The following is a 14,060-nucleotide window of genomic DNA, read 5'->3' on the forward strand; positions in this document are numbered from 1 at the left end:
AGAATAACCAAGTAGACATGTTTAAAGGTTACTTTTTAAAATTGGACAACTTTAATGTTTCAGCGTATACAGTTAGAACTCTGGAAGCATTAAAGTCTCTGTGAAGTGAGATTTGTTGGAATAAAGTTGCTGTAAGCATGCAGTTGTTCAACTCTTTCCTGGCTTGGTTTGATTTTTGCAGCAGCCCACCACATCACCATTCACAATGCAGAATGGTAGTGCTTGTGGGGATGCACAGCGGTGCAGGGGTTATCGCTGTTGCCTCACAGCAAGAAGATCCCTCGTTTGCTTCCCAGTAAAGGCCTTTCTGTGCGGAGTTTGCATGTTCTCCCCGTGCATGCGTGAGTTCTCTCCGGGTACTCCGGCTTCCTCCCACAACCAAAAACATGCTCGTTAGATTAATTGGTAACTCCAAAATTGGCCGTAGGTGTGAGTGTGAGCGTGCCTGGTCTGTCTCTATATGTCAGCCCTGTGATTGACTGGCGACTAGCCCAGGGTGTACCCCACCTCTCGCCCAATGACATCTGGGATAGGCTCCAGCCACCCTGGAACAGGATAAGCGGTATAGAAAGTGGATGGATAGTGCTTGTGGATCGTTGCTTTTTGTTGTATTGAATTTTATCTACAGCCTCCCGAAGCTCCAAACGTGTTCTGGAGGAATTTCAGCCTCTTGCAGTGCTATTTAATTCAGACACAGTGGTAAATTTCATTTTCTTTGATATCATAAAAAGCATTCAGCTTCATCCTTCAACTTTTTCTGTACCAGTAAAGGACTGCCTTTGTTGAGATTTCAGCTAGGTTGTTGTGTAATGGTGTTTCTGAAGGTTTCCTGTCTTAACAAATCAACAAAGTCAGAAAAATGCATTGGAGAGAATTGGATGATCCTCTCTAAATCTCTAAATGTAATATTCCTGTAGCTGTGCCTGTCCTTCATTATAGGTTACATTACTGTACATGTACATTACTGCCTAGCTCCATGCAAAAAAAAAAGGCAAAACTGGAAAACAAACATAATTGCACGGATGGAAATGCATAACTATTTTTTTTTTACTATTGAAGACTTTCCCTCTCAGTAAACTAGTCCTGTATTTTATGAAAAGGCCAAATCAGCTCATTATTAACTTTTGGTATAAAAACAGAGAGATTGCTATCTCTCTTCAGAGATGAAACATCTCTGAGCATCTAAACTGCCCATCTCCCTTCATGTCTACAGAGGAGCATTTCGAAAAACCCCTGTAGCTCCACTGTTTGTTTTTCATCCAGCTTGATTTCCTCTCAACATCACTTTGATTCATTCGAATAAGGACACACTAATACTTTAATCAAATTACTTTTGCATGAGTACATGTCTGTGAGTTTCTTAGTGTGTGTGTTTGACGTGTTCAGGATTTGAGTTGCTATTCATTTTTCTACAAGGAAAACACTGATTCCACAACGGCTTTGTTTTTGTACACAGATTTTCTGTTTTACTTTCTCTGCACTTCTAACTCCAGGTCAGTTATAAAACCTGCACTCTGAATATCAAGATTAAAGTTTTGCATTTTCTGGCCTTGAAACAGTCAAATATCCTGCTTTTGAAATCTATGCAACATCAGGTCCTAACAGTCAGCACCTGGGGGTACCAGAGGCTCAAACCAAGAGTCAACAGCAACAGCAGAATTAGCTGTTTGGCGTTGGCAGAGAAGATTCTGTAGATTTTTCATGGGTGCGACCCACATACTTAGCTCTGCTGCTCATCACACATGAGCATGCTCCTTAAAAATGTAGCACCATTTAAAAAGGCAACATTTTGGTTCTTTTATTCTGTCCCACACTTAGATTTACCAGTTTTGTTTAAGATTGATACAGTCATTCGGTTTTAAATACATTTTTTAGGTTTAAGAGGTCTCTGGATGAACAAAAGTACAGTAAAACTGTACATTCAGTGTGAGTAATCACCCACCTTCAGCTAAAATGTTGTCATTTCCATGCATTTATAAATTATCTCCCTATTTCTCTCTCTACAGATGTATGCCTAATCATTGTGAACATGGCGGCCACTGTAAACAGACGTGGGACAGTTTCAGCTGTACCTGTGATGGGACAGGATACACGGGCGCCACCTGTCACACATGTGAGTCAGTGAGAGTTTACAGCTGGCAACCAAAAGAACCTCAATGACAAGCATATTTAAATTAGGGTCCTCTTTTTAGCTTATGATTGGAAATATTATCATGAAAGTGATAGAGGGTATAAATAGTGGATGAAACACATTTCCATGGTGAGTTTGTGCCAAGGGCCTATGGTCATGATAATCTGTCCATGACCCTAGGTAGCTTTTCTTAAAAGATGAGTTAAACACATTCCTGTCTGTGTTAAAGAGTCAATGGCATCTCTGTGCACTAGGGCTGTTTACATATGGCCCAAAATCAATCTGTTCTTTTCTAGCTGAATGGTTGTACTCAGTATACATCTCAGTAATTTATCTGCTAAAGAAATAACTTTTATCACAGTTTAGGGTGCTTAGTTATTCTATCTGAAAAGTTTTTGGCTTCAGAGAAATTGGTTGAAAATTACTTTTTTTATTTTCTCTGTTGACCTTGTCCTAGAATCATCCTGTTATTTTTTGCTATGAAGACATCTTATAAAAACACAGTTTTATTGCTTCCATTCTGTTACAGCCCCTGACCAGTGGCTCTGAATCAAAAGTAGTGCCTTAACATGATGCTCTGTTTATTTCTCTGAAGATCAGTGTGAGATAGTTCAGCGGGGTCAACTCCTCACAGCTGCTGTTTCACTGAAACAAGCACGTCCTGTTAGACAGCCAATGAATCGGTAAACTCCAGGATGAGCAGAGGGGTGTCACAGAGGAAAAGACCAATAATCAAGAGGTCAGAGAAGACTTCAAACTGAAGACTGAAGGAGAGGGAACTGGTGAATTGCTTTATTCTTAACTCTGTGTCAAGCCTCTGAGAAGAAACTTTCACTCCCTCTCCTGAAAGACTAATTCCTCTCCCACTCCTGTCTCTGTCTGCCACAGCATCAACACAAGCTCAACATCAAGACATCATTAAATAGATTGCCGAAAAGTATAGGGACAAGACTGCACTTCTTGACAGGTTCTGAAAGGAAAATAGAAACAACATGAAATTGCCATTCTGGAAAGCAGTAAAAAAAGACAACTTTGGTAACTGATTTGCTTTTTTAGATCCATCATGAAGTGATGTAATTTTATTCATCTTTGGTCTGTGACATCAAACAATGCACCGAAGGATGTAGAATTCTGGCAGGAAAACGACCCTCTGGTGGAGTAACACTGAAAGTTAAGAGAAGATCTTGCTTGTTTTTAGCTGTCTATGAGGATCTTGCTGCTGACCGTACATCTCTGATGGTCACTCTCCAAAGCCATTCATCTCAGAAAGGAAGTGCATAATTTGCCGGTAGAACGTATTTCCAGTTTTAGATTTTTTTTTAAATCGACCTTAAACAAAAAACAAAATCTGGCTGTGACATTTATCAAATACCCACATTGCAAATTTTCCAGATTGAGAAACATTTCATAAATAAGCTAGAGAGAATGATCAGAGGTCTAACTGGGGATTAAATTATGTGTAGACCCATTTAAGTAGTTGTTTCACAAACAGTAGGTTTGTATTAGCATAAGCTAAAATAGCTATGCTATTTGTGTAATTTATGGTACTGCATAAGCCTACGAAGCTAATTCAGCTATGTAAGCTTTAGCAAATGTAGCTAAAGCTAATGTAGGTATGTAGATGACGTATCTACATCCCTTACATAGCTGCTTGGTGAGCTTAGCTTGAGCTATGTTAGCTTAATAACTCAGTTATCTATGGGAAAGTTAGCAATGTTAGCCTATGCAAATGTAGCAAAGTTAACGTAGCTGCTTAAATGATGTAGCTTTTGTTGCTGCTTTGTAAAAACGGCTTTAGCCACCTTAACTATATAGCTACATTAGATACATGGTGCCTTTATCTACGTAGCTTGCACAGCTAACAGCTAGTGTTAGTTTTGCTAACTAAAACCATGACTAAAAATGACTGACGGTCTTTTTTCCATGAGAAGGACTAGACTAAAACAAGACAAAATAGATCTTTGAGGATTAAAACTTGACTAAAATGTTATTTAGTTTTTGTCAGACATTCGGCCTTTGATGTGTAACTGTGATGTACATGTCTTCACATGCACCCTTCTAAAGATGCAGCCCCTGAATTGGGACATAGCAGATATTTCTACACTGTGTCAAAATACAATGCATCTGTATCTCTTCTGCCTTTCAGCTGTAGAAAGCAGGGATCTCAGGTTTGGCAGAGTGTACACACTATCATGATTTAGAACCAGATTCAGGCAAAGGAGTAAATGCTTGGACTAAAAGTAAAGATTAAAATGTGAGGACTTTTTATAGACTAAGACTATGAAGGGTATAAACACCTAAAATGTTACTCAAACTAAAAGGCATTCAATCTAAAGACTGAGACAGACTAAAATGACATATTGCTGTCAAAATCAACATTGCTGATGGCAAAAAATCTAAGCGACACTTGCTGCCTTAGAATGTTATTATGAGGACAATGTTTTTTTTTCTGTAAGCAGAGTGATAATTGGCTTTATTAAACATAAATGAAACGGTTTTAATGTTAAATGTTTGGTATCCTAACCTTAACCCTTACTCTATCCCTTAGCAGAAGTTAATCCAATCTCTGAAGGTTTTGCATGTATTTCCATTCTGGGATAAACAGCTTCTCAGATGAATGGTCTGTGAGAGTGGCCAACTGTCTTGGTGTTTCTCTACTGATCGGCATCAGTACCCACCAACACCTCCTCATCAGAATCATGACACATATTCTTCAAAATGTTCAACTGCTCAAATGTAGGGGAAACTCTGGATAATCGCAACACTTTTTACTCTCAGTTACTCAGAGACTATTTGGACTAGGCACACCAAATCTTTACATATTAAACTTACATGTGTCTGGTAATTCCCCATATCATTTAAAGATGGCTACATATGGCATATCAATCACAATATCTATTTGAATAGAGGAATTCAGATGTTGCAACTGACCCCAGACCTGGGGAAAGTTGCAACACGGATCAGGGACAGTTGCAACATATTAAAAAAAACATTAAATTTCACTAATTAAGTTCTGCTTTTTGTCTCAATAAGCACAGTATTCCTACAATATTAAAGTGTAATATATTCAATAAGTTTTGTTTTGTGTAGAACATAGGCCTACCTTGAGTCAATATGCAGATCTTACCAAAGCTGTTGTCGAAGCTGATTTTTGAAAACTCCAGTGAATATGAACTTTGATTTTAAGTTTTGTTAAAGGCACATAGATAATTACAAAATAAGAGAGCAACACTTGACTCTCCCCAACAATTCTGCAGATTCCAGAACAATTCTGCTGAAATATATTATTTGTGCCTATTTTGAACTAAAAATTTTCAAAAATACTGTTGTGTGGTCTGTTTTGATATGACTAGCCTAAGTAGCATGGGGACAGTTGCAACCGTCCCCATGGTATCAGCCATGACAAAACATCATGAGCTAGCTAGCCAGACTGACATTGACACATGCTAACCATATCACTGAATACTCAACAAAACAATGACTAAAACTAGGTAAGTTTGGATTAATTCATACAAAAGATCAGGACAGTAAGAAAAAAAATACAACTCATAAAAAAAGCTACTTTCACACCCCCAAAACAACTTTGTCTTGATGCAAGCAGGACCAGATGTTCAATATGGCCTCTCTCTTCTTGGTGGGAAGAGGGTCCAACTGAGCATGTGCGGTGTGAGTGTCATCACTCTAGCATGTTTCTGATTGGAGAAATAAGGCTTGTTGCAACCGTCCCTTGTTGCAACTGTCCCCAGTCTCCCCTATTTATTTAGATAAAAGGTTACTGTTTGGACTAGATAGAGCAAAAACAGATTTAACAAAGAGACAGGATAGAAGAATTGTTTGAAAAGACCATCATTGCTGCAGAACATGCATGCATACATTTGATTTCACTCCATTTTTCCTAGGAACGCATGAAAATTTGACAATTTCTCTGGAATTTTTCGATTGTCTTGGGAAATCCAGCTATTCTAAAAAGAGATAAATAAGTTGAACGCTTGAGAAAAAGGCTGAAAAATGCTGGTCCTCATAGGAAAACCTGCAATAAATGCATGGATGTGTGTCTTCTTTGGGTTTTTGTACATTATAGACTTGTTACCACCATTTTTTTCCTGGAACACATTCCCGACCCACTGCAAACACCTTTGCAATCCATTTTGGGTCCTGACCCACCAGGTGAGAACCACTTGTCTAAAGTACTACTGACCGTACAGTTTGTTCAAGAAGATGAGACTCTTTGTCTGTATGCTGTGATTTGCTGGGAACTGACCCTGATCAGGGGTGGAAAAAACCATCAGCCCTCTCACAGTCTGGCCTAAAGTATTTAAATGAGTCGGTTTCATGGGCGATTATTAACTCCGACTTTTGATGTGGTCCCTGAAACTTGCAGCATTAATAATTGTCTGTCAATAAGCTTTCTAAGAGAAAATAGTTCTTATTTTGTCCTTCTACTGCTCATTTTTGCATGGCTTTTATTTTTCTCTTTCCCTTTCCTCAGCTATCTATGAACCATCCTGTGAAGCCTACAAGCACATGGGGAGGTCATCTGACACCTTCTGGATCGACCCTGATGGCAGCGGACCCCTCGGCCCCTTTAAAGTCAGCTGCAACATGACAGGTGTGTGTGGTCGGAGAGGAAATAGCTCTTCTATGCCTTTATGTTGTGTGTTTGTGTGTGTTCCTCTCCATCTAACCTCAGTGACCTGTGAGAGAAGAAAAGTCCAACCCTCCTCCTTCTTGACCTCAGACAACACAATCTTAACCTGACATACCAGGGGTTTCCATGGCAACAGGCATTTAACTCACCTGCCTCACACACACACCTAGTTTCACACACAAACCGTACTGAAACGGACCTGTAATGCAAACCTGAGAGTGCTCCAACCATCTGAGTGACACTCCTCTCTACAGACACGCACATGTGGAGCGTGGAATAACTCGATAGTGTGGCGAGACTTTTAATGAAATGTCACTGCACTCCACCGGCTGGCCCCTTAGTCACGCTGAATAGCACTCTGTCACACAAAAATGTGAAGAATTTCTCTCTCTATGATACACACACATTATTCAGAGAGCTGAAATTTGCACACTGATTCCCTGAGTGACAGGTTGAATGAAAAGGTTGATGTCTGAGTGACTGGTTCATGCTATAGCAGGACAGAAGTGTTTACTAGATCCTGCAGACCCTAAAGATAACACAGAAAGAGCTTCAGTGACATGGCAACTAGGATGGGTGGTATCCATAATGCTGTTTACACTCCAAAATTTTCACTCCAAATTCTGAGTGAAATGTTCTTCAGTGTTAGAGTAATTTGAAGTGTTGATCAACCAGTTTCAGTATCTCTGTAAAGAGTCAGTTCATCTAGACTCCACCTACCATGAGGGTTTAGATGTGTTTTATATGAGCTTTGCTATATTTGGATGTTGCCTGTTGTATAGTGATGACTGCTGGGATCCTTTTGCTCATGTTTCTTTCGTTTTGTTTTTTTTTTTTTTTTGTTTTGTTTTGTTTTTTTTTTTAAGACACATGTGCACCATGAGTGAAGTTATCCACTGAGTTTGTGGTCCTAGCTGTGACTTTTAAGTCCCTGTAGGATGCAAAGTGCATTTTCTTTATCAGCATCCATTGCCCTGCTATGAGGTTGACCCTATGCTTTGTTCTTGCCAGAGGAAACCCACCTTTTCACAGATTTTCAAGAGTTACTATTTTCAGTTCTGTCATAACTGTTATCCTTACACAAACAGTGCTGCTGCTAAAAAGAGGCACACATTCTCCAGACATCTATTATACACATGCACTCATTACGCAGCACCGTCTTCATGATGGTAATTAAAGCAGTACTGGGATACCCTGGGATACAGTATTACCATATTACTGCCCATTCCTAATAACTGCTAACATATGGCGTGTATGTTTTTTTTGTATGTTTTTGTATGTCAATTAATGAGCATTGAGTAGAGTCTACTTTATGGCATTGCATGTAAACTTAGGCTCATATTATCATATATTGATATGTTTGTTTGTCTAGAGGACAAAGTGTGGACAACAGTGATGAACAACCTGCCCCCTCAGACCACAGTGACTGGCTCCAGTAGAGAGAGACGGACCGTCCTGCGTGTGAACTACAGCGCGTCCATGGATCAGGTAACACACCATCACTGACACACCAGCTGCCATAATGTTCAACACTTATACCAATGGTTTCAGAGGGCGGTACATCATTACAAAAAAACCCTAGGAGAACTCCATTTCCCACAATAATGTGTAATGTAGGTTACTTGAGTAATGAGTAGACTATCACTGGAAAACAAGCTGTGTTTTTCCAAGATATATAAGTAAGAACCTTTAGAAATCTTCAGTTCATTATAGTTTTTTTGGCACAGTTTCTTTTTTCCAGGCAACCCCCCCCCCCAACACATCTTTAGAAAATATTGTATGTGCTGAAACACACCGTTCTTAGATTTCCCTCCTCATGATGTCATGAGGGGAGTTAGCCCTGCCCCCAGGTTCAGTTGGCCCACCTCTCCTGATCCTCCTTTCAGCTGCAAGCTGAGAGGAGTCTAAGGAGAGTCACATCCATTAAGCGACACCCATTTCCTGAGACGGGCGGAGTCAGGGGCAGAGTCTGACAGCATATGAATATTTGCCACTATTGTGAGCAAGAATCTCGTATAACATGACATAAATGGCTTCTTCATGTTCCATCCTAAATTATCAACCCTCTGAATGACAGGAAGTCAAATAAAAAAATCACAGAGTGCTATTAGCTTTAATTTACTGTGTAATTATTAGTTTTCCTCCTAACTAACTCAATGAGTGCTATAGCAAACATACATCCCTGTGTGCTTGTTTTCAGATGACAGCCATCACTGACAGTGCAGAAAGCTGCGAGCAGCAAATCGCCTACAGCTGTCGCATGTCCAGATTACTCAACACTCCAGGTAAGAGCTGACGGTGGCATCTTTATTCAACACTGACTTTTAAACCAACACTGAGACAGGCAGGATGTTCTTTCTGCCACACAGTCAGGATTTGATGGAAATTCATTTTAACAACGCTCTCTTCCCATCTCCTGCTCTAAAGAGGAGAGAGAAATGGTATGGGCATGAATAACCCAAAATATTAGATTTACTTGCAGATATATGTTTTGGGAGAATAATTACAGGTAGATTCCTGCCAATGATTTTATTCTGCCTCTTGATCTAGCAGGAACAGTTTATCTGTGGACAGTACCACTTAAAATGCTCTTGTCTGGACCCACATTGCCAGATTCTGCAATTTGACCATGAAAATGAGCTGCTGGGCTCATTCTGAGTAGAGTACCATGGATAACTTATTACCATTAGATTCCATTTTTCTTTGTCCTTCTGGCTTTTATGTGCTTGAATAAAGCAAACTGTGTTATTTTTCTGTCAGTGTGGTTTGAATTAGATATCCTGGCCTGTGTGATGGTTGAGTTGGTTAAGTTTGCTCTGGATTAGGTTTGTTTGATTTGTGTTTTGGCTGGGTTTAGTAGAGTTCAGTGGGTTTTAGAAGAGTTTTTATGCAGCAGAGAAGACTAAAGCCCGTTTCAGACTGGGAGCATGACGTGTGCATCTCGACCGCGACACACGTGGATTTTCAGTTTGATTGCATGTTAACAAGTCAGGGCTTTCAGACTGACTGCATGTGCACTGCGTCTTGCACGGCTGATACGCCCGGCTCAGGCGCAGAGAGTTGACAGATTCAAAGTCTCGCCTATCTTTTATGTACACCGTGTGTGTGGACCATATTCAACAGGAAAATGATAAATGGAGAGCCATATTTACATCGTTGTGGCAAATATGCACATAGAATACGTTTACAATGTGTTTCTTGATAACCCTGAGGAAGGCCACAAGCTTAAATGCACCTGTTTGATAAAGTTGTTCTCTAAAGAGCAACTATTAGTGAAGCTTTATGTCTCCACACTGATTGAATATGTCACAGGAAAGATAGACACCGTATGAATGCTTTTCTGGTTTGTGCTTTTCAACATAAAAGCCCGGTTTAGCATTTCTATAGAGAAACTCTGTTCACTTGTACAGAATACTTTTATTTTGAATAGTTCCTGACAGACTTCCACTGTACACTGAATCAAGTCGCTTTTAGGGGGGTTTATTGAGGTAAAACTTATGAAGAAGGACAGGGCTTTGAGAGCAGGGTGACACGCAGAAAACTTGCGCCCATTGTGAAAGCCGCAACGGCAGGAACCAGAGCTGAAACGCGTGGCACAAGCAAGCAGCAAAACACGCTACCAGTCTGAAACGGGCGTAAGGAAGAAGGCTCACTTGTTTTACTCATTTACTCAGTCTGTCAAAGCTTGGTGTTAGAGGCCAGAGGTGCCACACATGAATAAAAGGGCAGCTGGGAGCCACACACTGATTTAACTCTCGGTTACAACTCAGTAATGGTCATTTCAAAGTAATACTGACCTTATTTACACATTATTTATTTAATATTAAAATAGAGGCAGAATTGTTTCCTGATCTCTGGAAAGTTTGTGCATCATAAAAATTGCAGTGTGAGCTCTTCTCTTAGCTCTCACAGACAGTAGACAAATCTTTATCAATTCTATGCTATTACCATCCTCGTCATTAGATGGCTAATGCAATAAGGCCAGTTTGCATGAAAAGGAAAGCCTTACGGCTCAATGTCTCCACACACTGGTGCCCCTGTTATTGTGTGGTGCGCACAACAATGGGAGCATTGAAGCTGTGCCTTCTGACTTATTTACAAAGTTTGAATGCCCTCACTTTATTGTAGCACTTTAAAACAGCTTCGCACTATTTGGTTGTGCAGAGACAAACTCAGATTCTGACATGTTTATTATTGCACAGTGATCAGGGCTCATGGAGCAGGTGTATCATCTCATCCAAATATGTTTCCCTGTGGGCGTGTTTCACCAAAGTCCAGTCATTTTCTGGCTCTGTCTCCTGCTTTTTCACTTACAGGCTGGCATTTCTGTTTTTGTTGTGAAAGAATATTTTAAATCCTCTTTTCCACATCATTTTTTAAGTTCCATCATGGGAAAAATTGATGTTCTGGGACTTGAAGCAAACTTGTTGTCCAATGATGCAATGTCAAAACTGCTCGCTCCTGCAAAATTGGTCCCACTGGACCTGTAGGATCTCGCTCCCAATGCAGCCCTCTACACCAGAGGTTTTGTAGCTTTTCAGCCTGTGACCCCGAAAATAATGATGCCAGAAACTGGGGACTCTCATAGTTGCACACAGCTGTTGTGCAGACGTACATTTCAAAGAAAACAATTTGGGGCTTTTTCTCTTTATTTGATAAGACAGCTGCAGAGAGACCGCAATGGGACAAGAGAGAGGGGGAGGACATGCACCAAATGTGCACCAAGACCGGGAATCAAACACGTTTGATATTTACGACTCTAGGTTGTAGTGCCGCTGATGGAGTACCCACAACAACCAATGAGAGCAAGCAGACCGGGTAGCGTCACAGCCAGATCATATGTACTTTCACCGCTCACAACCATGAACACAACTTTAACTTAATTTCAGCCATGATTTCATCCCGAGTCTTTCCCTTGTTTTATGATTTTTGCTTCGCCTGTAACGCATGCCAGGACAGCCTGTTGTGGAGAGACAGCAAGACGATATCGACAGACATCCGTGTTTTTTTTTTTTTTTCTGAAGTCACGTGATCACGCAAGGTCGTAGGCAGGTTGGCAGGTGTGTGGTCTCCAGTGATCTGACAGTCTGGCTGAGTCATCTAGTGTGTGTGTTCAGAGGATTAAGGATGAAACATCTTTGGAAATTGTTCTGAAGTCTGTGGTCTCTCACAAAAAAATAGTTTCAGATTAAAAAATCGTCTAGTGTGTGGCTGGCCTTAGTCTGCAGAGGGATCTTTGACTAGCTGATCCGGGGTAACACCATAAAGTCAATCATCACAGTTTAGTCTCTGTTCAGTCATTGATAGAGTTAATTTGATCTTTTATTTCAAGATCACACCCCATCCATTAAATCCATGACAACGGTTCAGTCAGAGGTCTTTGTGAAAAGAGCCAAAGGAGGGAAGCGTTTGAAGCAGGTAGAGAGGAGAGAAGCTGGGGTGGTCAGAGAAGAAATATGAGTGTATTTCAGGATAATGAGGCTGTGTGTATGCATGGCAGTGTTACAGTCCAATCCTCAGGTGTTTCTGGTCTCAGTCATTGCCACAAAAGTCATAGCAAGCCAATGGCTGTGTCGAACTACACAGGCGCATGAACACACACTCTTGTACAAAAAAAATACACCTTGGACTGGACGGTAATGACTTTATTTTCAGGTCTGGCTTCAGCATGTTCATAATTTCTTTTTATTTGTTTTTTAGGTTTATGGTTAACCTTTACTAACTCTTTCACTTTATTCTATTTCATCCATATGAAAAAAAACAGACAACAGATAACTGCTTTGCCTATAAAGGTGTGAAAATGTCCAATGTTTGTTTTTCATGTCATCATGATGAAAAAATGCTGACTCAGGACCTGACTCAGTGATTATGCCATCTCAATACTGGATATCTCTTTATATTTCATGCATTTCCTTTTTTATTATCCTATTGTGTTCACACCCCACTCAAATATGCCATGTCTTTCATTACCCGCTTAATGTTCTGCTTACAGGGTCATTAACTTGTGAACTGGAGGCAAGAAACAAGTCGGGGGGCCCAAAGAGAACAAGAGCTAATATATGGCTAGACAACTGAGGTCCTCAGGCAGAAACTGTCTTTGTCTCTCACTCCATTGACTCGGTGCCTGCCTCTCTCTTTCCGTTCCTTTGATTCCCCATGGACAAGATGCTAATTAATGCTAAATTATCTTTTTCTGCTTGAAATGCACTGATGAGAGTCCGTCTCCCTTCAAGGTTGCAGGCAGCTTCCACTTTTTGGGCAGGCACAGAGGAGTAGAAGTTGTTCATTTAGTTGGTACAAGGCGTTTGAGGCTCATGTGAGAAGGAATATTTTTTTATAGCACAGTGATTTAACAAACGAACTAGGCTGGAACTTTCAACAGCCTTTCTGTATTGGAGGGAAAAGCTTTGCTAAAGGGAAGCATCCATCCAGCCCTCCATTCATCCATCCATCTATCCATTTTCTTCTGCTTATCTGAGGCAGGGTCACAGTGGCCACAGGCTAAAAAGCCCACCCAGTCATCCCTCTCAACATGTTTCAGCTCTTCCTTGGAGACTCAGAGATGTTCTGTCCAGCAAGTTCTGGGAGGAGTCATCCCAACCAGATATCTAATTTACGTCATCCCACTCCTTTCGAGACTAAGGAGCAGTACCCGTACTTCGTGGTCCCTCCAGGTGTCCGAGCTCCTCACCCCATCTCTAAGGCTGAGCCCAGTCACCCTCCCGGGTGAAAGGTGAAAGGGTTGGAATGATGATCGACTGGTAGAGCTTTGTTTTCCTGGCTCAACTCCCTCTTCACCACAATGATCCAGTACAACGTCTGCAATATGCTTCACCAATCTGTCTATCAATCTCACGGCCCATTCTACCCTCACACATGCCCCCAATAACCCTGCAAAGCAGATGGATACGCCCGTTTCCTTGTTTTTCACTGGCAAAACCATCTTGCAAACCTCCCATCTGAACTGTTTGGGCCTGGTTAGAAGATGACAGGACCAATCAGCGACGAGGGGCCGTGCTTTCAGGCGCGGCAGAGCCGTGATGTAAACAAGCAGCAGCAAGAGGCCTATGCAATTATGGCAGAAGAGCTTAGTGTGGATGCTGCTAAAGCACCAGTTTTATCAGACCTTGATGACATTTCTTCATTAAAAGAAGAACAAAGAACAACAGTGAGTTGTTTTCTTTTCAAAAACAATGAAAGTTGAGTACTTACATGTCTATAGTCACCATGTTTTGCGTTAATCCTCGGTAGCTGCACACACCCAGCTCGATAGCTGCTACA

The 14,060-nt window shown here is 40.9% G+C and overlaps 1 protein-coding gene across 1 annotated transcript in view; it reads left to right on the plus strand.

The window, feature by feature from the left end:
• The window catches only part of LOC121527357 (contactin-associated protein-like 2), a 282,121-nt gene that overhangs the window by 184,793 nt on the left and 83,268 nt on the right, over positions 1-14,060 (plus strand). Inside the window, exons 12-15 of the mRNA XM_041814293.1 lie at positions 2,007-2,113; positions 6,621-6,740; positions 8,152-8,267; positions 8,980-9,064. Of these exons, the coding sequence (XP_041670227.1) occupies positions 2,007-2,113; positions 6,621-6,740; positions 8,152-8,267; positions 8,980-9,064 (428 nt within the window). The remainder of the gene's footprint in view (positions 1-2,006; positions 2,114-6,620; positions 6,741-8,151; positions 8,268-8,979; positions 9,065-14,060) is intronic.

This window comes from Cheilinus undulatus, linkage group 19, assembly GCF_018320785.1.
Source record: "Cheilinus undulatus linkage group 19, ASM1832078v1, whole genome shotgun sequence".
NCBI classification, from domain to species: domain Eukaryota; kingdom Metazoa; phylum Chordata; class Actinopteri; order Labriformes; family Labridae; genus Cheilinus; species Cheilinus undulatus.